The 25926-nt window shown below is 45.7% G+C and overlaps 2 protein-coding genes across 6 annotated transcripts in view; one reads left to right on the top strand and one right to left on the bottom strand.

Annotated features, from left to right (window-relative positions):
• The first annotated feature begins 886 nt into the window (after positions 1-886).
• Positions 887-8515, top strand: ARPC5L (actin related protein 2/3 complex subunit 5 like). Its single transcript, XM_081312051.1, has 4 exons — positions 887-1204; positions 5637-5708; positions 6691-6867; positions 8219-8515. Exons 1-4 carry the CDS (start codon positions 1055-1057, stop codon positions 8279-8281), a joined length of 462 nt encoding a protein of 153 aa, XP_081168177.1. The 5' UTR covers positions 887-1054; the 3' UTR covers positions 8282-8515.
• A 1968-nt stretch (positions 8516-10483) lies between these two features.
• Positions 10484-25926, bottom strand: part of GOLGA1 (golgin A1) — a 56644-nt gene continuing 41201 nt past the window's right edge. For all 5 annotated transcript variants that reach the window (XM_081312000.1, XM_081312004.1, XM_081312003.1 and 2 more), the window contains 8 exons: positions 19990-20079; positions 19087-19189; positions 18851-18984; positions 18375-18518; positions 14048-14107; positions 13311-13481; positions 12722-12808; positions 10484-11873 (listed from right to left, as the gene is read on the bottom strand). In XM_081312000.1, coding sequence (XP_081168126.1) covers positions 11793-11873; positions 12722-12808; positions 13311-13481; positions 14048-14107; positions 18375-18518; positions 18851-18984; positions 19087-19189; positions 19990-20079 — 870 coding nt within the window. In that variant the 3' untranslated portion in view covers positions 10484-11792. The remainder of the gene's footprint in view (positions 11874-12721; positions 12809-13310; positions 13482-14047; positions 14108-18374; positions 18519-18850; positions 18985-19086; positions 19190-19989; positions 20080-25926) is intronic.

Below are 25926 nucleotides of genomic sequence, written 5' to 3'. Positions count from 1 at the left end.
ACAAGTCATGTTTCAACTACTTTAATAAAAAGTACAACCAGAGGAAAATGTAATGAAAATAGTTTTCACACTTTTGTATGAAAAAGGCTCATGTTAGCCTAAGGCAAGGGTCAAAGGTCAATTAACAGAACCCTTCAGGAAACTAATCATGGCACCTCAGTTGTACTAGACTTTGTCCTAACCTCCTCACCTTCCATCAGATTCTGGGAAGTCAGCTTCTTAAGATGCACTTGTCTGGTCAGAACTTCTCCACACTCGGAATTAGCCCTTTGGGCCAGTATGGTGGCAACGGAGTCATCTACCTCTCCTGGCCCCCTACCCGCAGGGCCATGGTGAATGCTATATACTGCAAGCTTGCGACATGCCCAAGGTAAAATCTGTCAAGAGTCTTGACAGCCCCCTGGATACACTTTAAACGTCTTTAAAATCTCCCGCTCCTTTAACAGTAGGGTCACTTTTGTGTATAAAGCATTGGCAACCTCCTCTGGTTCAGTGTGGTGGTAGTCAAGGCTCCCAGGTTTAGGGACTCCCTCTCTGGTCACTCCCCAGGGCATAAGAACTCTTACTTCCTTCAGGCCGCAGAAGTCTACCCGGCGCTCCAGAAAGACATCCCGGCTTCGGTGTCCCTCGGGTCTGGGCAGTGACCACGTCGGGAGACCTCGCCTGTGGCCGCCCCGGGCCCGCCTCCCTGGGCCAGAGTCTCCTCGGAGGCAGGGAGGCACAGTTACGGCGCACACAATGCCAGGTGCGTGCGTGCACGGGACGCTCGCTCCCTACAATGGAGATGAGAGTAGCTTTCTCGGTACCTGCCGGGAAGAACACTACCCCCCCCCATGTCAGGCCGTCCCATCACGTCGGCACGCCCCCCGTCGAGCCCCCCCCCCGGAGCTTCCGGTTCCGGCGCAGGACGGAAGTGGGCGTGCGGCGGCGTCTGCGCGCGGGGGAGGTACGGGGCGGCCGCTTCCCGCCCCCGAGCCCGAGCCGGTGCTGAGCGGAGCGGAGCCGCGGTCGGGCCCGGAGCGGAGCCGGCTGAAGCAGGCTCCGAGCTCCCGACATGGCCCGGAACACGCTGTCTTCGCGCTTCCGTCGGGTGGACATCGACGAGTTTGATGAGAACAAATTCGTGGACGAGCATGAGGAGGCGGCGGCAGCAGCAGGAGAGCCAGGCCCGGACCCTAGCGAGGTGGACGGGCTGCTGCGGCAATATCCTTCCCCGGCGCGGCGCCGGGCCTAAGCGCTCCCTTCCGGCCGGACGCCGCTCCGGCCCCGCCTTCTCACCTTCCCACCTTCCCCATCCCTGGCTCAGGCCCCTCGGGCCCGGCCTTCCTACTCCCCTTACCCCGGCCCCTTGTGGCCACTCTCAATTCCCTTGCGAGCCGGCTGCCCTCCGCCCACGTTCCCTCAGTTCCCTCACCCCTGGCGCCGCCGCCTCAGCAGCGCAGCCCCACGCGGCCCCAGGACCCTGGTGTGCAGGCTCCCTCGGCGGGTCCCCCTCCCATTGCCGCTTCATCCTCTCAAGCTGACCCTGCCTTGGGCGCCCCATAACTCCATCCCTCCTTGCAGGACCTAGGCCCTTTGACGGTGGCGGGAGGAGCCGAGGCGAGCACCTCTGAGTGTTTGAGCGGTCCGGCGGTGGGGGCACCGTCATGGGCCTACCTATTTGCTTTCTTGGGCGCGATTGCAGCACAGCATGGGTGGGTGGGCGGGTGGCTTACTGCGGGGAAGAAAGGACCAAGGGGTGAATGAAGGCTGCAGCCTTAGCCCAGCACTGAAGTCTTGAGATTGTGCGCCTTTTACCCAAGAGTCGGCTTGATGCCATCCTTTTTCACCTGTTTTCATTTTTCTCCGAACACCTTGGGCTTTGGACCTTCACGGTCCCAGCCAAGCTCAACAAGTGAGTTGTGACTCCCCCAGGAGTCTTGTACAGGAAACCGTGCAAAAAATACCCTACTAGTTTAGAGCTAAGAAAAACCATACAGTGTAGAGTGAAGTGTAAAAGTAGAGCCCCAAGATTAGAAATGACGGTTCTTGTGGCCATAGAAAACAAGCATTTAGAACAGAAGATTAAAAATAGAGGTGATTGTCACAGCCTGCTTGGTCCCTTAGCACAGGAAACTGACTTATTCTCACAGGAAGAATTTTTCTTTATTCAAATGGTGTTACAGGAAGTGTGTTCCCCTCCCCCACACTTGCCAGGGCAGGGTTGGAGGCTCCTGCTGTATATAAATCAGGTTCTGGGTGTTTAATCAGTTGACTCAGCTTGGAAAATCAGGCCCACTGTTTTTTTGGGAGGAGTTCTGTAGTGCTCCTCCAATATGCTTTTAAAACAAAAACCTTCAGACTTTCTTTGGACAGGAATGTGTTTTCAAAGGTGAACACTGAAACTTGTATTTCCTGCTCCCTCCAGATTGCTCAGTTTCCCTACTGGTGAAATGGGGTCATGAGGAGGGCCCCCTGAAGGGAAGGTTGGTTCTCTAGTTTGGTGCAGGGCCTGCCTCATGAGCAGACAGTGCTGAAAAGGCTCCAGGGTCAGGCCTTTGGTCCAGAACCCTCATTCCATAGGTGAAGAGACCAAGGCCAGGTCCAGTTGCTGCCTTGGTCTTGTTGCCACAAGGGCTTGTTGAAGGTATGTCTCCCTAAGCCCAGGGCTAGTTATAGTTGGGTTTCTTGAGGCAGGTTTTTTCTTTTTCTTTAATAAAACCTATTAACATGCAGGGGTTAATAGGTTTTCCACTAATGGTAGTGCCAGAAACCTTACTATGAAGAGTATATACTATTTGGAATTGGGAAAAAGGAGGTTAGCAGATGAGGAAAACTGAAATCATGGCAAATGTGGGCCAAAGTAAGGAGTAGGAAGGAACTATTATTTGAATTCCTACCATGTGCCAAGTATTGGACTTGTATTAGGTCATTGAATTTAAACTATAGAACCTCTTAAGAGTCTTAGGGGAATAGGAGAGAGGTTGATTGAGGTGGAGGAGTTGAGAGAGAGGCCGGTTTCAGGGTAGTACTGGGGAGTGTGTGGGAAGTATGTCATGGTGGGAGATCATGCTGAAGAAGTAGAAAGAACATGGGCTGTGTATCAATACAGATCTGCTTTGTTGTGCTCTGGTGACCTTGCATAGGTCACATTCCTTCTCTAAACCTCAGCATCCTCTTCTCTTAAACAAAAGATAGCCATGCTGGCCTCATCAGTTCCATGGGAGCAACACTGGGCACCCAGCAAGTGTGCCCAGACATACAGCTTGGACAGTGATAGAGCAGCAGCAAGAGATTGTCGAAAGAGCTTGAGCCAGGCAAGGTGGAGTGCACCTGCAGTCCCAGTGACTCAGGAGGCTGATGCAGGGGGATTATGAGATTGAGGCTAAACTCAGAAACTTAGCGAGAGACCCTGTCTCAACAAATAAAAAGGGCTGGAGATGGAGCTCAGTGGTAGAGGGCTCCTGTGTTCAATCCCCAGTAACACAAATAGAAAAAAGCTTGCATTTGAAGGCCAGCTGGATAAACTAACTTTTGATTTTTAAGCAGGTTATTTTCCTTCTCAGAGCCTCAGTTTCATCACCTTTTAAATGGAAATAATGGTTCTTGTCACAAAGGGTTTTTGGAATTAAAATTATGTGAAAAGCGCCTGGACCAGGTCCTAGGCCTTGTGGCAATAGTACCTTTTCTCAGTAAAGCAATTCTGGTCCTTATAGTAAGGACTAAAGCAGGATTTTAAATGATCTTGCACTCTTCCCCAGCCCCTCAGGAAATTTGCCAATGTTTGTAGACATTTTGATTGTCACAATTTAGGGTGTTACTGGAATCTAGTGGATAGAAGCCAGGGATGCTGAAATGCATTCTATAATGCTTAATTATAGGATGCATCCCACATCAAATAATCATGTGGTCTAAAAAATCTGTAGTACCATGGTTGAGAATAATCTAGAAAAGAGACTAGGGGCTGGGTAAGCTTCCCCCAGCTGTCACAGCCTGTTCTTTGAATGAGCCTAAAAGCCAGAAGGGTACGGAGGCCAGCTTCATAAATGATATGTGATTACAAGGAAGTTCTCCAAAGTGGCTCCAGGCTCTCCTATGTCATTGGCTGCACTGTTTCCTTGATAGACTAGTGCTGCAGGGACTTAACATTAAAAACAGTGACTTTTTGTCCTCATCCACTAATTGTATCATCCTTGCCCTTCCCTATCCATCCTGTTGACTAATTGCTCACTGTGCTAGGCTGAAGTGAAGAGTGAGCTAGCCCATATGTCTTATTAAGCCTCTGGGACCTTGCCTTTTGCTTTGAGGACACCATAATAGAAGAAAGGAGCCTAGCATGGTGGTGCACATTTGTAATTGGCTGAGACAAGAGTGTCACAGGTTTGAGACCAGCCTGGACAACTTACAGTCCCCAAATAGAAAATACAAAGGGCCTGATATAGTGCAGTGACTAAGTGCCCCCAGTTAAATCCTAGTACCAGGAAAAAACAAAACTGCGTGGTAGAGGTTATCAGTGGTTGGTATTAGGATTGGCCCTTGTAAGGCTGGTTAAAAGGAATTCCGGAGCTGAAAGATAAAGAGGGGTGGGCTGCTGCTCCAATGTAGAAGGTGGATTGGAGCCAGGGCTGGGAGTGGCTTGCCTGAATGGCATAGACGCAGCTCCGTCAAGATGGAGTCCACACTAGGGAAGCTGGGAATTAAGCTTTGCACCAGAGGCTCTCTCTGTTCACATGTGGGTATCACTGCATGTGCAGGAGTAAAGACCTGATTGGGCAGAGCTATTCCTTGTTCTATTTTTGAAGCTTTTTGGCTGCAGCCAGTGTTTCACATGAGGAAATGAAAGTCGGCTGATGTAATTCAGTTTAAAATAGGTGTCACCTTTGGGGACCTAACCCAGATTGTAATTTTCTTTTGTGTGCTGGGTATTCAGAATTCAGCAAAAAATGTGGTGTCAGGATTCCAACTAAGTTTGGGGGAGTAGGGAAATGGAGATCAGCTCATTTTATTGGCAAAAGTTTCTCACAGAAGTTGGGACTTCAGCTGGGGTTGTTGTGGCTCAACAGTGGAGTGCTCACCTAGCAGGTGAGAGGCACTGGGTTCAATCCTCAGCACCGCATATAAATAAATAAGTAAACTAAAGGTATTGTGTCCACCTACAATTTAAAAAAAAAAAAAGTTGGGACTTAATTGACCCGGGAAATAGAAATTTTAGCACATCTTGATTTCTTTAGTAGTTTAGTAGTTGTATTAGGCAAGAGTTAGACCTGTTTGTGCCTTCATTCTTTGAGAGTGGCTTCTAGTTCATGTGCACTGTTGCCATGAGGACCCAGTAGGGCAGATATGGTGCCTAGTACTAAACAGGTACAAGCAAGCTTAATCACTTTTTACTGTAAGCTACTCCTCAAGGACAGCTGCTTTTAATGGGAGGTGGAAGGAAGGGCTTAGGGTCGCCAGAGGTGCCCTTCACCCTCCCTGAGGCTCAGAAAAGATTGAGGTGTAAACAGGCTATGCCCACTTGGAGGAGGCCATCAGTGCATGATGGGTGGAATGTGTTAGATCCCTTTTCACTCTGCTTTTGAGCTGTTTTTTAAGTGAGTTCATTAGTAAAAGCATGGACATGTTTTAGCCTAGCCATCCTTAACTGGCAGTGATGCACAGGGGACATGCTTCGGGCATTCCATGCAGCTTTGCGGAACTCTCCAGTCAACACCAAGAATCAAGCTGTGAAGGTAAAGGGGGTTGTGCCGCAGCTCTGCTGGGTGTTGTTGGGACCAGGGCTGCAGTTGTCTTGCTGGAGCATGAGCTCCTTGGGTTCTGGACAGTGTCTGCTTCATCTGAGTAACAGTGGCACTGGGTAGTACTTCCATGGAAGTCTCCTGGCACTCCCCGTATGTTGAGATTCCTCTGACATCAAAGCTGTGATTTTTTTTTTTTTTTTTTTTTTTTTGTGATGCCCAGAGCTTATGTTTGCTAGGCACTGCTGAGCTACGCTCCTAGCCCTGAAGTTATGTTTATAATAAAAGCTCCCCAAAGAAACACTGACTTTTCCCTAGGGCCTTATGGGGCTAGAACTTAGCCCAGCCCTTGATGATTAGCAAAACAGATAAATGAGCTGCCATGTGGGGCTTATCAGTGGTTATGCTTTTATAGCTATTGAATAGGCTTTATATGCATAATAAGGATTTTAAGTGCTTTTGCACTTCCTGCCTTTTAAAAACTAGGTGCAAAAATATAATTATGCTGTTGCATCATTGAGGCTATCTAAAACTTGGTGCAGGGAGAGGGGCCTCCCTGCAGCTAGGATTCTGAAAGCATCTTGATGTAACCTAGCAGCTGTACCTTTGCAGTGGTGGAGGGGAACAGCCCCTTTATTTCTGGGTATGTTCAGGGTGAGCTGCAGCCAAGTAAGCCAGTATTTTTTTTAAAAAAAGAAAAGCTCACTGCTTTTATATCTTGTGGAGTCTGAGGCCTTGCTGATGTCATAAAAAATCCCCAAAATAAGTAGAATAACTTCATGGCATAAGTAAGGGGGTAACATTGAAATTAATTTAAAAAATTAGCCTACTTAATTTTTTTCAACTGTCCTAGATGAATTTGAAATTGAGCAGATTTCTGGTGAGTTCTGCCCACTTGATTAGGTGCTGTGGGTGTGAGTTTGGTTGTGGCTGGGCTGTGGCTCTGGACCTCACTCCCTTTCTCTTTCCTTTGTAGGAACGAGCCCAGGGTATAGTGCTGAAAGTGCTCACAAACTTTAAAAGCAGTGAAATTGAGCAGGCTGTGCAGTCGCTGGACAGAAATGGCATTGACTTGTTAATGAAGTACATTTATAAAGGGTTTGAGAAGCCCACAGAAAATAGCAGCGCAGTGTTACTCCAGTGGCACGAAAAGGTACGTGAACACATCGCCCCCTTCAGGCAGCCTGCTGACATGCCTCAGCATTCAAATCAGTAGGCCAGATTTTCCAAAATAAACCTAGGCTAGTCTGAGGGCCAATGAGAATGACAGGCCTAATCCCGGATATACGATCACCTGCTTTTCCACAGAAGCACCTGGTAGGTATCTGTTGTCTCTGGTAATCATGGTTGCTATTGCTTTTTAGCTGCTGATTTATGCCAGGCAGGACATGGGGGCAGGTGCCATGGCATGGTAAGGTAGGAGGGAGGCATGCTGGTTGGGTGGGGCTTCATGATACCTTCTTTGCATTGGTGGAGATAGCTACTGAGGGAGTTGGGTGGAGGGATCTTAGAAATACAGGCTCAACCCTCCCACCTATTCTGAGGGCTTCCTGCCTTGGCCTTTCTGGCTTCTCCAGACCCATAGGGACCATGGGCAGAAACCTTGATGGTCATTTAATCCACTTGAAGTAGAAAAAAAGCTGTGTCTGCCCTTGGCTTGTGGGGTAGGAAAAGGCCTTGTGTCAAGCTTGTCTTGTGTGCTACTGTAGCCCTCCCAACCTCCAACTCCTTATAACACTACAGTGGGCATGCCTGCCATTAAAGAGGACCTGGCTAACACACTGTCCTTCCTAGGAAGCCAGCATTGAGTTTTGAAAATGCTTCCCTTGGGGCTGGGGATGTGGCTCAAGCGGTAGCGCGCTCGCCTGGCATGCGTGCGGCCCGGGTTCGATCCTCAGCACCACATACAAAGATGTTGTGTCTGCTGAGAACTAAAAAAATAAGTAAATAAATAAAATTAAAAGAAAAAAAAAAGAAAATGCTTCCCTTATTGGTGGTTAGATCCTCATGTAGCCATGGTGCTGGGTTATGGGTGCTGGCTGTGGCCTCTAGTCCTGCTGGTAGGTGTGCTGTTCCTTTTTGGCTGCCCCTTTGCTGTGGCTCGGTAGGTGCAGGAGGCTTTGTTGCTCAGGAGAGTGAGCAAGCCCTCTGTGTGGCATGGAAGCCAGGTCCTTTCATCCCCTTGGCCCTGTGGGGTGGTGTGCATTTTTTTTCTTGGGAAGTGCTGACAGGCTGGGAGCAGTGAGCTTGTCCTGAGAGAAACTTGTGTTCTGCCGTGTGCCTCTTGACTGTGTTCTCAAGCCAGTTCTACTGCCCCAATGCTGGCAGCTCCTGGGACCCTCAGCTCCAGACAAGCCGCCTTCCCTAGAACTTGTTTTCCTTCGCAGAAATCCTTTGTCAGAGGGTCTGTGACACAGTGGGATTAGGTCCAGGAATGCATGGTTCCATCTCCCCTTTGGTCATCCAGGTCTCATTTGACATGCTTCCTTTTCCTGCCCCCACAGGCCTTAGCTGTAGGAGGACTAGGCTCCATTATAAGAGTTCTTACAGCAAGAAAGACTGTTTAAAAAAAAAAAGACTCATGTTACCTTGAGAAGAATTTTGGATGCCCAGGCTGGTGAAGAAGGGATTGACAATGGACCATCTTCCTAGGAACTCCCAACTAAGTATTTCAGGACACATATCTGCTGAAATCGGCTGAAATGTATTTTATTTTTGAGGTGGAGGGAGAAATCATCTTACTGTTTCCTAAATCCTTTGCAGGATCCGAGAGTCTGCCTTTGTCTACAAAGTGATGCAGAACTGACATCGCTATAGAGTGATGCAGAACTGTCTACAGAGTGGCTGGCCAGTGTTGGTCATTGTGTGTGCACTGCCTGTTTGTTTAAAATGGGGGAGGGATGATTTGGGTAGGTGCATATCCAAGGGCCACGGTGAAAGGGAGAGCTTGTGTTTTTGAAGTGGAAAAACCTGAGAGTTTGTACAGACATCCTGTCTTCCCAGAGAAGGCGGACTCTCTTGGGTTCATTGTAAAGTGCCTGCTGCATCAATAAAGCTCTTGGCTTATTAGTATATCATTGCGGTGTGTTTCATGTATGTAAAAAGTTTAATGAATGGGTTGGTCATGAATGAGAGTTTGACTGTTCTAGAAACTCCATGTGGAATGGGTGGGTGTGCTTTTCTGTCCAGCCATCCCTGGGGAGAGAGCATGGAAGTCTGGAGGCCTCTTGTCACACAGAACTTCAGCAAGCCTTGGCTGCAGAGTCACTGGATGCTTCAGAGAGGTGTTTTGTTGAAAAACTATTTATTGTTTCTTACTCATTTGATTTGTATGTAATTTTGGAGCTTATTTAACTTAATAAAGTGCCAGACATTTACTAATTCATCAAGGCTTTAAAAGTCTTCAGTTTGTGTGATTACACTTTTGAGTCTTTTGAGAGTAGGCCTTGGCTGTACCTAGTCATATCTCCTGATGCTGGGTCTGCTGTGTTCCAGGAATCTTATGGAATAATGATAAGTTTTCTTTAAAGAACTACCAGAAACAGTTAGCAATCAGCCAACAGATATAAAAAGAACAAAATTTTGTTCTACATAACCACCAACGGTGAGTCTCTTAGAAGAGCTGCTTCTCAGCATGTGTAACTACAACTTGCATTCTGTTAAAGGACCCTTACTCAAATTCCTGAAGCTCAGTCAGGCAGGCCTTGGATATAGACTTTGACCAAAGTGACTTAACTACAAGCCTTTGCCTTCCCCAGCTCCTCTGCAGAACCATGTGATGCTTGGGAGGGAAGACTAGATTGTTGGCACCATTAAATCACATGTAATCAAAAGCCCAGCCTGGGGAAGTTCTTTCTGAAACCTCAACCCTTGAAATATTAAATATAAGACACAGTATGTTAGATTTAACAAGTCAAGAAATGCCAAGGTATATCAAGTAAAACCCACTGTAGTTGTCTCTGGTTTGAAGAGCTTTAATCCAAAAGTGTATTGCACCACAAATGAATTTTCTTCAGCAGTTTTTAGGTAATACAGTTCCTATTTTACAACACTGAGCATGTGGATCAAGGTCTGATGCTCATATAAAGGGCGCTATATATATATATATATATATATATATATATATATATATATATATATATATATATATACTGTATCACAGAAAGTTTTATACAAAGTAAAAGTGCATTAAATCACTTGGAATATTTACTCCATTCTTCCTCTTAAAGCTGAAGGAAATTCAACATGCAGGAGGAAAGCCTAGTCAGAGGGAGCTGTCTTAAGCTACTGGACTTCATAACAGGCCTCATAACCACCCCTCAGACTGCCAGGGAGTGGCACAGGCTTCCACAGAAATGTTGTAGCGGCCTCTGGTAAGCCATGAACTATCAGTCCCCTTGGATTCTTTCCTGGAACAGGTGAAAAGGAGGAAGCTACCTCTTCCTCATCAAAGTTAGCAAACAAAAGGGGCTCTGGTTCCATGTCCCCACTAGGTGGGAAGTAGCATTCTAAAGGGACAGACATCTGCAGGAAGGACCACACAAGGAGGTAGGTAACTGGAGAATGGTTCTTTTGCATGGGAGAGCCGGAGCTGGGCTAAGTAAGGTCTTGCTGCCCTGGCTTGGTACTTCATGGAAATGAAGTAAACTGCCAGTACTTGTTTTTCTGTGAGATATATTTTATGTATGTCTGTATATATATGTATTTTGACCTTAAGCATAATTGAGGAACAATTTTACATAGATACATGACATAATAAATTTAGGAGCTCCAGTTATTAGTAGTTTTTTATTTATCAATGAAACTTTTATCAAACTATAAATCAGTAAATGGTTTCCTTTTAGATTCCATGTTGTGGCTTATCCAGAACAAGCATAATAAAGAATACTAGTTTTTGCCAGCTCTTATTGGAGGCATGTGTGTGCTATCAAGTACTGCAGCCAGCTGGGCCTGTTTGGACGCTGTACATGAATGTAGTGTCAAATACAGGGGGGCAGGGTGATGGGGAGAGTGGCTCCACATACAAGGCAGGCTGCCACCAATGTTTTGGTCAAGGCTGAGGGAAGAAGGGACAGCTGCTGCTCTGGTTGAATAAAGCAGACTATCCTTAAGTGTGATAAGCAGTGCTAGTAAGAATTTAGAGCAAAGCTGATGACATACCACGGCTTCTTCGGAGAATAGAATCACAGAGGGACAGGAATCCTGTTTATAGAAACATTTCCTCTTGATGATTTGATCTTCCTTTAAGAACACCAGTTAAATGAATTTTATAATACAGAAGATATGTTTATAATAGTGAAGAACTATTTAGCTATAAAAAATAGTTTAAAATGGTTTACCAGCAACCTATCCAAGATAAGTACATTCATTAAAAAGGCAATTGAGTGTATTTGGTACTATACTTAGAATCTCTTTATCTGACTGATAGTTCTCTTAAGTAAAATGGAGACACCGTCAGAAAGTTGCATATTCTTCATGAATCCACACTGGCCCCAGAGTACCTTAAAGATGAACACATCTCAAGTTCTAGGTGGTGTGGGAAACAAAGTGAAATGATGTTTTCTCAAGAGGAAGGGTCAAAAGCCTCTCCTAACTCAACTGATCCAAAATACGCTAACGGAAGGGGACTTTTAAAAGCCACCTTCACGGAGTTGGCTTTTTTGTGGCAGAAGCAGGTGGGTCTGGCCTGCTGGGCACCATTTCAAAGGGCTGTCGTCGCCTCTATACATCACCTGTACATGATGAGTCAGTTGCAACCTGACATACTGATCGCTGCTTCAGCTTTTCGTGCTAATGTTAAGAGGACTTGTGTGCTGGCCAGGGCTAGGATATTAGCAGCACTGGACGTCTGGGTAGTGCTGGGACCCTCCCCATTGGGTGACCAGAATAACAGGATCAGCTCCCTCCTGCGGTTCATGTCAGCCTGCAGGAAGGTAGTCTAAAGTCTTGTAAACAATATTTAGACGCTTGTACAAAATACTGCATTTACAGTGATTAAAAACCCACTCAGGCTGGTGTGTCAGTGTTCTTTTCACAGAAAAATGTCAACCCACGGAGCTCCATCCTTGGGTGTTCCCTCTAGGACCATGGTATCCGAGGGTTTGAAATAGACGGCCGGATGCTGCCCTTGGGAGCTGGTTTAGAACCAAACCACGACATCTGTGTTTGAAACAGAAAAGGCTCCTGAGAAGAGAAGCAGGACTGGGTGCTGAGGAAGCAGAAACAGCCCCCTCACCTTCCCTGAGTCCCTGCTCCCAACCTCCAGCTGTCCTGACTGGCTGTGAACAAAGCAATGGAGATGGTTCCAGTTACCAGTCTGCAGAGCTGAGAGCCCCATTCTAAGTGTGGGAAAGAAACTTGAGGTGATGAGAACAAAGTAATAGAATTGTAAGTAAGTTTTTCTTTTTTCTTTTTGTAACTGGGAATTGAACCCAGGGTGCTCTTCTGCTCAGTTATATCCCTAGCCCTTTTTTAAAAATTTGAGATGGGGTCTTGCTAAGTTTTCAAAGCTGCCCTAGAATTTGTGATTCTCCTCTTGCCCTTATCTCCCCTGGTAGCTGGGATTAGAGGTTGCACCGCCATACCCGGCTGCTGATAATTTTTTCTGTTTCAGCATTTATGCAGGTGATTTCAAAAAAATTTTCTTGCTGTTGTGCTAGGGATCAAACTCAGGGCACCTGCACATGCTAGGTAAGTACTCTACCAATGAGCTACATCCCCAGCCCAGAATTTTTTTTTTTTTTTTAAAGTGCTATGCCAAATGTGATGCTGTTGATGAAGTGCTATCAACAAAAATGCTCCAAAAAAATACAGTCTGCTCGTCAAATGCAGTACATTTGGGCAAAAAAGAAGTCCTCAGTACTCAGATCAAGTTCATCATCCAAAAGCAACTCAGCTGATGATGCAACTGTGACTGGTTACCTGCCTCCAGGGGCTGGTCTCATTTGCCAGTGCTGGGATGTCTGACTAGAGTGTTTGGCAGCTGAAACAGCAGATCAGAACCCTACCTTATATTCCAGAGTTTCCTTGAGCATGTTCTCTTCCTCTTGTGTAAAGTTCAGCAACACTGACACAGCTTTTATAAGGTGAAAAGCCTGAAACAAAACAGGTTTTGCTTGGTGGGGTGGGGGCAGAAAGTAAGGGGACTAAATGGGACAGCATTTCCTGTTTGTTTTGATTAGTAAAGGACAAGTAGCTGAAGTTTGTACTTTCTAAAGTATGTCAGCAATGATATGTTCTGTCCCCCCCCCCCACCCCATCTCTCACTCTGGGGACTGGAAGGACCAAGAGAACATCCTCTGCAGTTATTCTGCTGTTTTGGCAGTACTCAGGAATGCTGGGTGGATTCTGTTCCCAAGACTCTGGCCTTAGCATCCAAGTTAAGATTTGAAAGTGGAGCTTATATCTCCCCCTATGAGCCAGTTTCCTCCGTGGTCTCTACCTTCCTATGGCTCAATCAGCAGGCCACTGCTGATTGAGAAATGGCCAAGTATCTACATGGAACATGGAGGTGGGGGAGGGAAGGAAGTGGACTGGGTGGGAAGCTACGAGCAGGGCTGGGCTCAATACCCAAAAGGCAGCTTGGAAGCTCTTTACCTCAGATTCTCGGCAGGACATGAATTTCAAAACAACATGTTTAAGGTACTCGAAGTTGATCTCCCGGGCATCAGTCAAGTCAGCATTATTCGTGACAGAAGGGGCCATGTTTGGCATCTCAGGGCCTGGCTTTTCCCGGACTTCAAAAAGCTCACTGTCGGGTCTGATTTTCTGACAAACCAATGGGAAAAGTGTTAAGTTGAACCCTCCAAGACAGGTAGAAAATCACAAGTGGGGGGAGGTGTTTGTTCCCTGGCCCCAGCTGCGATCACCTGCTGCTCTCTGCCTAACCTGCCCCTTACAGGGCAAAAGGGCCCCAACCTGGAAGAAAGCACCAGAGTCTGAGGAAGGCTCAGCTCCTGCGGGTAGGGTTGATGGCTAGGAAGGCATAAGGTCATGTTTCCGGACACATGTCCCTGAGACAATGAGCATCCCAGCCTGGAACAAAGATGCTGCTCTTGTCCCATGTTGATCCAAACATTGCCATATACACCCTGTACCAATACTACTACAAGGACTCCCAGTGCAAGCCCCACGTGCAGGTGAGGACACAGGCACAGAGAAGACAGGCATGTGCCCAAGACTGCTGTTCTACCTGCCCACACCTGACCTCCTGGAGATCCCCTGGCAAACAACTGGGGGAGCACTATCAGGCAGCAAAGGACCCCAGGATGACCTAAACCAGAGCATGGGAGCGGGGAAAAGAGGGGGGGTGGGTACATGGCATGGGCACTCACCAGCTCCTTCTGCAGCGTCTTCTTAAGTTCCAGCATCCTCTGCTGCATCTGCTTTATGGTCTGAGATAAACCCCCACCCAGCCCACACCCAGTTGTTAGAGGCACATTTGACTATTTCCAAGGTGTGAATGAAAACAAATACATCTGCTTGGGTTCCCTAAACACCTGCTACAAGCCTCTGCCTCGAGATGCCCTCCCCAGAAGCTCATGCTCAGCTCTCTCCCTCCCATGCTGCCACTCTCCACTCCCCTGCTTCCTCAGGTACCATAGTGGTCACCATGTCACCCTGTTCTTTAGCTGCACTACTGCCCAACCACCTTTGTAACCTGGGTCTGAGCTTGAGGGTAGCACAGCTGGGAACAGCTCTGCACAACATTATTTTGTCCTCAGAATTCTATTTATGGGAATGTAGCTCAGTGGTAAAGGGCTTGCCTAGCTTGTAGGAGGCCCTGGGTTCAATTCCCAGCACTGTGTCAAAAACAAAGAAAGAAAAAAGTCTATTACATAGCCATGATCCCCAAGTAGGCTATTTGAGCCAGAATTTGTAGTGCTCATCAGCATTGCTCTACTGAAATACTATAATAATTTGTAGTGCTATTTTGAACAGTGTAAAAGACCAGTCTTTCTACACAATTCACCAACACTGGGTTTTATGTCATTTATTTTATTTTAAATTAGTAAGCTAATTAGCATTATGAGCCTTGAATAAAATTTATTACACCTTCCATTATTCACTAGGAATGCTAACTTCTATTTTTCCAATTAAATTTTGTAATCAGCAATACAGGAATTTTTTTTTCTTCTGCGGTGCTGAGATTTGAACCCAGGTCCTTGTACATGCTAGGGAGTACTCTACCACTGAGCTACATCCCAGCCCTTTTTATTTTTCATTTTGAGACAGGGTCTCATTAAGCTGCCCAAGCTGGCCTGAACCTGCGCTCTTCCTGCCTCAGCTTCCTAAATTGCCGAATTGCAGACTGGGAATTTTAATTTTTGTTTTGCAGTTAAGAAGTAAGCCCAGGGAAGATTTTTCTTTTTTTTTTTAAGAGAGGGGGAGAGAGGAGAGAGAGAATTTTTAATATTTATTTTTTAGTTTTTTCAGAGGACACAACATCTTTGTTTGTATGTGGTGCTGAGGATGGAACCCGGGCCGCACGCATGCCAGGCGAGCGCGCTACCGCTTGAGCCACATCCCCAGCCCCCAGGGAAGAATTTTTAAATAAAAATTTCTCCAAAATCTCACAACTGTCACATATCAAAATGAGGGTTTCTTGTGTACATTTTTTTTTGGTCTGTGTGGTGCTGGGGATTTAACCCAGGGTCTTGTACATTTGCGGCAAGCGTTCTACCAACTGAGCTATATCCCCAGTACTTGTGTACATTTTTTTAAAAAAATATGTATTTTTAGTTGCAGACAGACACAATACCTTTATTAAATTTTTTATGTGGTGCTGAAGATCGAACTCAGTGCCTCACGCATGCTAGGCAAGCGCTCTGCCACTGAGCCACAACCCCAGGCCCCTCTTGTGTACTTCTAATTCCAATCTCCAAGTCTTCCATTGAATCATTAGCATTTTGAATACTTTGTCATCAGTTTTCACAGATTTCTAGTTTTCCTAATAGTAGTTTTGACAATAACTCTAGGGGAAGACCTATATCTTACTATGTGGCTGGGTTTCCAGTTTTATTATTATTATTATTATTTTTGTGTGTGTGTTGCTAGGGATTGAATTCAGGGCCTTGCATGTACTAGGCACTAAAACTATAACCCCAGCCTCTGGGTTCCCATTTTTAAACAAGGCTGGAATAAGCTTTGTTTCCTCAAGAGGTATTCCCTTGAGGGAGTGAGATTCTGGAGACTCACAGAAGTGCCTCGAGCTCCTGGACTGTCATGCGTTTTAAATCATCTGCAACATACCCGGATATATAAATTGGCCCAATGTGGTTTCAATTTGTATTCTTTTGGTTGACCATGAGGCTGGACATTCCCCCAAAAGTATATTTGGTATTTTATGTTGTCTTACTTGGTTTCCTGATCATTCATTCGTCTAGTAATTACTGATGTGCCAAATACTGTCATGAGCTGGAGATGTAACTCAGTGGTAGAATGCTTGCCTAGCATGCTCAAGGCCCAGGGCTCACCCAGAGCATTCCCTCCCACCAAAAAAAATCTACCCTCAGAGGGAAGACAGTAAGTAATATGTAGCATATCAGAAGGTATTGAGAGACACAGAAGCAAGGTAAGGGGTTAGGGTATTTTGATGGTGAGATCTGTCAGGGTGATGAGGGTAATAATCGGGGCAAGAATTGCATAGGCCAAAGGCTCAGAAAGCAGAAAGGCACTGAGGTGAGAGGGTACTTGATATATTCACAGAAAGACAAGGCTGAGAGGAGGCGATGGGATGGAGGAGATTAAAAGCGGGGAGGCGAGATGACAGGTCTTTATGGCCACTGCAAAACCATCTAGAAATCCAACACCACCTTCTAGAGAAGAGATTATGGCAACCTAGAGTAAGTGACAGTGTGGCAGTGGTGAGAAGCAATTGATTTTGGTATAGTTTGAAGGGATAGTCAAGGATATACTACTGTTCTAGTGTTGGTGGTACAGAACCAGGGGGTTAAGGATGACTCTCAGGATTTTGTCATTTATTGGGATGGAAAAGATGGCAGTAAAGCCAAGGAGAATTGAAAGCTCAAGTTTGGTTCTGGATGTTTTAAGTTTAAGATGCCTTTTAAATACTCATGTGGAAATAGAGCAGATGTATTCATGGGGCCATCTCATGAAGGCAAGGATGCAGCTTAGGAATGTGACATCCCCAAGGGAAAGTGCAGTATAGATAGAGGTTGGGGCTGGACCCTGTGCTACATGGTGTTGGGAGTGGGGAGGACACGGCCCCTCAAGGAGCAGAGAAGGAGCGGGCCATCAGAGGTGAGCTTCAAGGCAGAAATGTATGCCAAGTGCTACCAATTAGAAGAAAACTTACGTCTTCTGGATTTAGTAAGGTGGATGTCACTGGTGAGCTTGACAAGAGCTCTTTCTCTGTGGAGAGGCAGGGGAGTGCCTGACTGGGGTGGATGAGAACAGGAGTGGAAAAGAGGATGGCAAGTGCGCAAGTTCCAACCTGTGCTAGAGGAGGGTGGAGAGGTTGGCAGTACGGAGGCGAGGACGGGAGTCAAAAGCATGATACAGTCTCATCATCTCAATACTGTCAGTGGACAGAATGACTTGGAGGAAAAAGTTATGATGGAGCAAGAGAGAGAACAGCACCTGGACCAAGGCCAGTGAGGAGGTGAGAGGAGTGGGATGGAAGGAGGGCTGGGCGGCTGTGCAGGCGAGGCAGGAACATGGGGTGGAAGAGGCAGGACGGGGGGGGGGGGTGAGGAGAGAAGGTAGAGCAAAGCTGAGTTCAGTTCATTAGGGGCAAAACTAAACTCTACTGCCAGGAACATGTGCTGAGGCAATAGTACTAAAGATAACAGGGGAACCATTTCTCTGAGAGGATCCTGGCCACCAGGGGGCCATGTGGAGCCAGAGGGAGCCTTGGCTTCAAGGATGCTGGCAATGTTCTGATTATGTCAGTGTTAGTTCACTGAACCACACATGTGTTTTGAACTCTCTTTCTCTCATTTTTTGTACTGGGGATGGAACCCAGAGGTTCTACAACTGCTGCTGCTCCACAACTGGGCCACATCCCCAGCCTTGCCTCCTGAAGTGCTAGGATTACACACATCATATTTCTCGGGGATGAACACCTTTCTCTTTTATCATCTAAGTCCTGCCCCCACAAAAATTTAGGGGAAGAATTTCAGGCCAGAGCAATATCCAGCTAGCCCCTAAGTTTGCAGGGCACTTTCAAATCCAGGATGAAATGAGAACCTGAATTCATAGGTGCAAACGCAGGGTGGGGTGGGTGGAATGGGTGGAATCATGACATTTATTGAGCTTCCACCAGATACCACAGTGTTTGCAGTCCTGTTAACAAACACCCTCCTTCTAACCACCTGGACCCCTCAGAGGCCAGGATCAGTGGTGTTCCCAGCTGCGGAGAGGAAGTGAAGAGGGGAGGGACTGTCCATAAGGCCCAGCTAGGAGCCAGCAGGACGGCTGGGCTGACTGCCATTCAGGTTCAGACACTCTGGACAGTAGGCCTGGGGGAAATGGAAGCAAGAAGGGCAAAAGTGAGAAGAGGAAGAGCAGGTGGAAGACCTTTTGAAAGCCAGGTAAAACCTCCTCAGAGGAGCTGGGGGCACTGGCAAAACCCTTGAGAACAGACAAACTCTGAGGCTGAGGGTGGGGACAGAGACACACAGAGACAAAGGGCCTCACCTTATTTTTCTCTGTAAGCTGCTGCTCCAAGTCCTGTTTTTCCTTCTGTAGCCGCCCTAGATCCATGGCCCCAACCTCTCCATTTGGTGTTCCGTCTGCAGCTGGAAGCTGGCACATGGGGTCCTGCATAGCTTCTGAGGTTACCTATGGGTGGTTGGTGGCAGCAAGTTGAGAGCAGGACAGGTAATGTTGACATTAAGCTGCAGGTGTATGGGGAAGAGGAGAGCTTATTCCATAGGTGTGGCCTCCTGAGCTACCAGGAGCCAGCATTCAACACAAGACCCGCCCAGTGCCTTCCAGAGGGATACCAGCTTCTCACACAGTCACTGACAGCCTGCACACTGACAGGTGCCACACACACGAAGGCATGCAGGCCTCACAGCCTCCTTACCAGCTGAACACCCCACTGAAAGAAAGGACACCACAGCACAGAACAAGTGCCCTGTGTTTTGTCTCGGTACATGGCTGTGACTTACATGTGGCTCCTGGCCCTGTATCCTTGGCAGCTCCTCCTGCACTGTGGTCACCAGGACTTCCTCGGGCCTCTGACTCCTCAGGGCCTCCAGCTCACTCTGTAGCTGGTGCATCCGCAGCATGGCAGAGGCATGACCTAGGGCAGCAGAGGGAGTATGCAGCATGATCCCTGGTCTTCCAGCTGTATGACAGGGCCAGCTTGGGGCAGGGACACCAGACACAGGAATCCACTCCTCACCTTTCTCCAGCTGGAGAATTTCCTGCTCCTTCTGGAGAAGCTCTTCAGCCTTTTCTTGCAAACTCTGGTTCTTCTTGTCTATTGAAGCTGTCAGCTCAGTAGCCTTGGAGAAGAGAAACCAGTGTGAGAGGGGGCTCACAGCAGTTCTCACAGGACTTAGTGCCCAGTGTTCCCACGAGCCCCCGAAGTCCATGACCTAGAACAATCCCAAGGAAATTCTGCTCCTATGGACATGTGCAAATTCATCCTCCTGGGCAGGGGCCCTGCTTTAGGGTGATCTCCCTTGGCCCACAATGAGACAGACAGAGATGTAGCCCTCCAAAACATGCTGTCATAATCCTGACTTTCCCTTTGCTGAGCACCTGCGATGTGACATACTGGGTGGGCATCTGACGTGAACTTCATTCCACTGTCTAGAATTGTGATTATCCTGAAGTCTTTTTCAGAGGAGACTCAGACTCAGATTTGTCAAGGACTCACTAAAGGCCTCAAGTTGGTAAACAAGCAAGGATGGGCCCAGAGGCTAAGTCTGTCTCCAAAGGCTGGCTTTCCCCACACTTCCTGCCAAAACATCAACCCACTCTTCTGGAGTTTTCGGTGGACATGGGCAGTGATGGGCCACCTCATAGAATTAAGAGTCCAGTAAGTCCCTGGCTGAGGACTTCCTTCAGGTAATGGTTAGACAATTAGTATCTGACCACCAAAATCAGAAAAGGGTAACCTATGGGGTAAGGGTTTCTTTGAACATCATCTCCAAAGGGCATCCCACAGCAGACTGCATCTCAGAGACTGGTGTCCACACCAACCCTAGACAGATGGACCTCGACAGTCCCACAACAGTGGGGCACTGCAGGAGAGGGCATCACCACTTGGGCCCAAACCTAGGTATCAGACAGGGCCCACCTGTTGCTGGAGCTCTTCCCTTTGTTTTCGCACTTCCTCCAGGGCTTGAGCCATGGCCACACTCACAATTTCTCTTTGGCTCCACTCTTCCTACAATTCAGAAAACAGGTAGGAGACTGAGCCTTAAACCTTAGTTCACATTTCCTCAGCTGCATGTTTCACATGAACCCTAACAGCTCTGCTTTGAAAGGCTAGACCAACATTCTTCCTGCTTTCCTATCCCCTGCTGATGACAGTCTTGGTGGACACCCCTCTAATTCCTCTGGACACTGGTACTTGTCCACAAGCATATAAGCCAGAACCCAGGACAAGGCTAGGGCCCAACTTAAAGAGGTGGTCTAATGAAATCAACACAGCATATGTGAATGGACTGGAACAATCTGGTTATAGAAAACATCATCAGCAGTTACTGTTTTAATAGGGCAAAATGTCAGTGATTCATCAAAATTTTATAGAAGTGTGACCACACCCTTTTATAGGAGAGAAAATGGAGGCTCTGAAGGGTTATATGATTTGCCCATGGTCCTAGAGTGAGGGCTCTGGATGACAGACCCTCCCTCAGAGCATTTTCTACCTCCCCAACCTTTCCCAGAACACTCAGGGATCATCCTCGAGATAAACACATCGGTTTCCTCCCTGACACCGAGGCCTGTGCTTGCCAATCAGCCCTCAGCTGCAAAATACAACTTCTTAGGGGCCTGACTACTGGTCAGGGAGATGACCTGGACAGAACATGAGGTGGTCTGCTGTTTCTGTCTACCCAGATCCCCCTGATTTTGGCAGGGGGGCAGGTGAATGCTCATTGATCCTTTCTCCATTTCCACCCTAAAATTCCACATGACTCTAATAAGGCTCTCAATGATACCTTAATTTTGTGGCATATGATTCAGGCCTAGCAAATCATAGTATCTTGGTCCCCTTGCCCAAGTAAACATCTAAAGGATGGCTCTGTCACCCAAGATGATGATCAGAATCTCTTCTATATTAAGATCCTTCTTTATATGCTGAAGCTGAGTGGGAGGCGCCCTCCTGCCACTGTGGGTGCTCAGCTGGAATGACCCAAGCTTGGAGCTGCTGTGGCCATATCCACCACACTGCAGGATGCAGTCTACATGATGGGACAAAAGCATGAACAATGGCAACAAGAGAAAGGAGGTGATAGACTCCAGTTCCAGTCCGACTGGTCTTTCTGGTTCTGTGAGTTGCTCCTTCTAAGAAACCTCCCATGTTAGCCTCAGCCACTGACATGCTGGCCCTGCCCTGAGCTGACAGACAGGGAACACCTTGTGGCTGAACACTTGAGGCTGGGGCTGGGACAACACCCCTTAGCAGGGTCCTCCCAGGCCCTCCTACTTCCAAGCAGAGGTCTAGGGAGTGGCTCGTTTGATAAAGGGGAAGGAGCAAGAGGTTTCAGCTTGGTAGAGAGGGTGAGAAGGTCCTGGAGGGGAGGCTGCTGTGCCTCCTGGGGAGCCTTTCCTGGGGAAGGTTAGAAGAGACAACTTTGACTGCTGATGGAGGGCAAGAGGTGGAGGCATGTGTGAGAAGACAGTAAGGTCAGGCCAGGGCAGAGACTCAGGGCACCTCTCAGGGCACTGTCCTTGGCTCTTTTCATCCATGGCCATATTGGGTCCTTAGGAATATTTTGAGGTCAGGGGTTACCATCATCTATTTAAAAAAGGGAAATTGGATTCCCTCAAGAGTCAGATAGTGAGGGACTAGGCTGGCATATGAAACTGGATATATATGGCTCTAAAGTCTGTGCTGGGCCCCATATTGTGGGATTCAAGGTCGATATATCCAGCCTGGGTTCACTGCAGCAGCAAGCAGGGCAGGCATTGTGAAGGAGCCATAAAGTGACCCACACATGTCAGCCTCTGCACCTGGGATGAATCTGGTGAAGTTCCATTTCCTTCAATCTTCCAGCTTCTAGAACTGCATTCATTGGCGGGGGCTCACAAAATGCAGTGCCTCAGAATACACAGGCATGGTGGTACACACTTGTAACACCAGTGACTCAGGAAACTGAGGAAGGGGATCACAAGTTTGAGGCCACCCTGGGTAATTTAGTGTGATTCTGTCTCAAAAAACAAAAATAAAAACAATAAAACAACTCTCCCCCACCCCTCTTCGGTACAGTGTACTTGGGTTCAATCCCCAGTACAAAAGAAGCAAACACTGACAGAACTAAAGGGAGGTAGCAAAATCCACAGGTGTAGTTGAAGAGTTAGTATGCTCTCTTCACATGGAACAAGTAGACAAAAATAATTAAGGAACTATGTAGACTCAAATAGTATTATCAACCAACTTGATCTAATTAGAATGCACAGAATACATAATGGCAGCAGAATATATATTCTTTTCAAACATGATGATATATTTTCTAAGACAGACTTTTAGTTAGTTTAGAAAACAAGTCAGAACCCAGGCATGGTAGTGCAAGCCTGTAATTCCAGTGGCTCAGGAGGCTGAGGCAAGAGGATTACAAGTTCAAAGCCAGCCTCAGCAACTTAGCAAAGCTCTGAGCAACTTAGAGACCCTGTCTCCAAATAAAATACATAAAAGGGCAGGGAATGTGCCCTCAGTGGCTAAGTGCTTCTAAGTTCAATCATTGGTACCAAAAAACCCCCGAACACCACCACCACCACCACAAAGCTTTCACATCTTCTCACTCGAAAAACTAGGTAACTTCTATCTTCTAACTGGGCCACGAATGACACACTGTGGGTCTGAATTTCCATTTTTTCTAGTGTCAGTGTATTAGGTTCCTATAGCTGCTATAATGATGGCAACAAAAGTTTATCAATTGACAGTTCTGGTGGTCAGAAATCTGAATGGAGCCCTGTGGGAATACATCAAGGTATCAGTAGAGCTGTTTTCTGAAGGAGACCTTGGGAAGTTCCATTTCCTTCAATCTTCCAGCTTCTAGAACTACATTCATTGGTCTGTAGCCCATTTGTCCATCTTCAAATCTCTATTTGCTTCCATTGCCTTTTGACTTCTGTTTAAAATCTGCCTGTCTTGCCTGTATAAGGGCACCTGTAATTATTTAGGGCCCAAAAAGATAATCCAGGATAAACTCCTCATATCAAGATCCTCAGTCACATGCAGATTGACCTTTGCCATATAAGGGAACTTCTAGAAAATAGGATGTAGATATCTTTTGGGACCATTACTCAGTCTACCACATAGTCAGTTTTGACAAGTTATATTATTCTAGAATTTTACCATTTAAAATGATTTTTAGGGCTGTGCTTGTGGCTCAGTGGTAGTGTGCTCACCTAGCTTGCATTAGGCACTGGGTTTGATCCTCAGCACCACATAAAAATAAACAATAAAGATATTGTGTCCACCTAAAACTAAAAAATAAATATTTTTTTAAAAGTAAATTTTAAAACGTTTTGGCATAAGGTGGTTTATATGTCTTATCTGTTTTATGTCTCAGGATACACAATGATGATTTATAGCATGCTAAAATTTCCTTCTATGTATTGCTTTACATTCCATTAGTTCAGACAGATAGTATTCACATGATGTTGTATTTAAAAGTATTTTTAAATTTCCATTGTGATTTTTTTCTTTTACCCTGTGGTGACTGGAAAAATGCATTTTTTATTGGTTCTTTTTAGTTACATGTGACAGTAGAATCTATTTTGATCTATTTATACAGGCATGGAATAGATCCTAATTAGGATCCTAGTCTTGTGGATGTACAGGATGGTGAGATTTCACAGTGGTGTATTCTTATATGCACAAAGGAGAATTATGTCAGATTAATTCCCATTCCACTGACTTTCTTGTCCCCTCTCCTTTCCCTTCATTCTTCTTGTCTAATCCACTGAACTTCTATCCCCCCGCATTTATTGTGGGTTAGTATCTACATATCAGAGAAAATATTTATTCTTGGGGACTGGTTTATTTCACTTAGCAGGATAGTCTCCACATCCATTCATTTACTGGCCAATAAAGTCATTCTTCTTCTTTTTTTTTTTTTTTTTTTAAGTTGCAGATGGACATGATACCTTTCTATTTTTTTAAAAAATATTTATTTAGTTTTTAGTTGTAGTTGGATACAATATCTTTAATTGATTAATTAATTTTTATGTGGTGCCGAGGATGGAACTCAGGGCCTCGCCTGTGCTAGGCAAGCCACACCCCAGCCCCAAATATTTATTTTTTAGTTGTAGTTAGGCACAATACCTTTATTTTACTTATTTATTTTTATGTGGTGCTAAGCATTGAACCCAGGGCCTTGCACATGCTAGGCGAGTGCTCTACTGCTGAGCCACAACCCCAGCCCACAATACCTTTTTATATATTTAATTATTTATATGTGATGCTAAGGATCAAACCCAGTGCTTCACATATACTAGGCAAGTGCTCTATCACTGAGCTACACCCCAGCCCTAAAGTCATTCTTTTTTATGGCCGAGTAATATTTCACTGTGTACAGACACCACAATTTCTTTATCCATTCATCTGCTGATGGGCATCTAGGTTGGTTCCACACCTTAGCTATTGTGAATTGTGCTGCTATAAACATTGAGTAGCTGTTACTGTAGTATGCTGATTTTAACTCCTTTGGGTATATACCAAGGGGTGGAATAACTGGGTCAAATGGTGGCTCCATTTCTAGTTTTTTGAGGAATTTCCATTCTGCTTTCTGGAGTAGTTGCACTAATTTGCAGTCCCACCAACAATGTATGAGTGAACCCTTTCCCTACATCCTTGACAATATTTGTTGTTACTTATATTCTTGATAGATTGCCATTCTAGTTGGAGTAAGATGAAATCTCAGTGTAGTTTTAATTTGCATTTCTCTAATAGGCAGACATGTTGAACATTTTTTCATGTATTTGTTGACCTTTCATATTTCTTCTTTTGAGAAGTGTCTGTTTAGTTCCTTAGCCCATTTATTGCCTGGGTCATTTGCTTTTTAGGTGTTAAGCTTTTTGAGTTCTTTGTATATTCTGGAAATTAATGCCTTATCTGAAGTGAAGGTGGCAAAGATTTTATCCCACTCTGTAGGTTCTCTCCTCATGCTCTTGATTGTATCCTTTGCTGTGATGAAGCTTTTTGGTTTCATATAAACCCATTTATTAATTTTTGATATTACTTCTTATGCTTTAGAGGAGTCTTGTTTAAAATATGGGTTTCTAAGCTGAAATGTTGGAGTGTTGACCCTATATTTTCTTCTAGTATGTGCAGGGACCTCTGGTCTAATTCATAGGTGTTTGATCCACTTTGAGTTGAATTTTGTGTAAGGTGAGAGATAGGAGTTAAATTTCATCCTACTATATATGAATTTCCAGTTTTCCCAGCACCATTTGTTGAAGAGGCTATCTTTTCTCCAAAGTATGTTTTTGGTGCCTTTGTCTGAGATAACTATATTTATGTGAGTTTGTCTCTGTGTCTTCTACTCTATTCCATTGGTCTTCATGTCTGTTTTGGTGCTGATACCATGCTGTTTTTGTTACTATAGCTCTGTAGCATAATTTAGGTCTCGTATTGTGATGCCTCCTGCTTCACTTTTCTGCTGTGGATTGCTTTGGTTATTCTAGGTCTCTTATTTTTCCAAATGAATTTCATTCATAACTGCCTTTTCTACTTCTATGAAGAATGTCACTGGAATTTTAATAGGAACTGTGTTAAAATCTGTATAACACTTTCAGTAGGATAGCCATTTTGACACTTCAATTCTGCTTATCCAAGACCATGAGAGATCTTTCCATTTTCTAAGGTTTTCTTCAATATCTTTCTTTGGTGTTCTGTAGTTTTCATTGTAAAGGTCTTTCACTTCTTTTGTTAGATTGATTCCCATGTTATTTCATTTTTTTGAAGCTACTGTGTTTGGGATAATTTTCCTAATCTCTCTTTCAGCTGATTCATCATCGCTGTATAGGAATGCAATTGATTTATGGGTGTTAATTTTATATCCTG

This window comes from Spermophilus citellus (genome assembly GCF_964194105.1).
Source record: "Spermophilus citellus genome assembly, chromosome: 2".
Taxonomy (NCBI): domain Eukaryota; kingdom Metazoa; phylum Chordata; class Mammalia; order Rodentia; family Sciuridae; genus Spermophilus; species Spermophilus citellus.
This window is presented reverse-complemented; position numbering and strand designations above follow the sequence as displayed.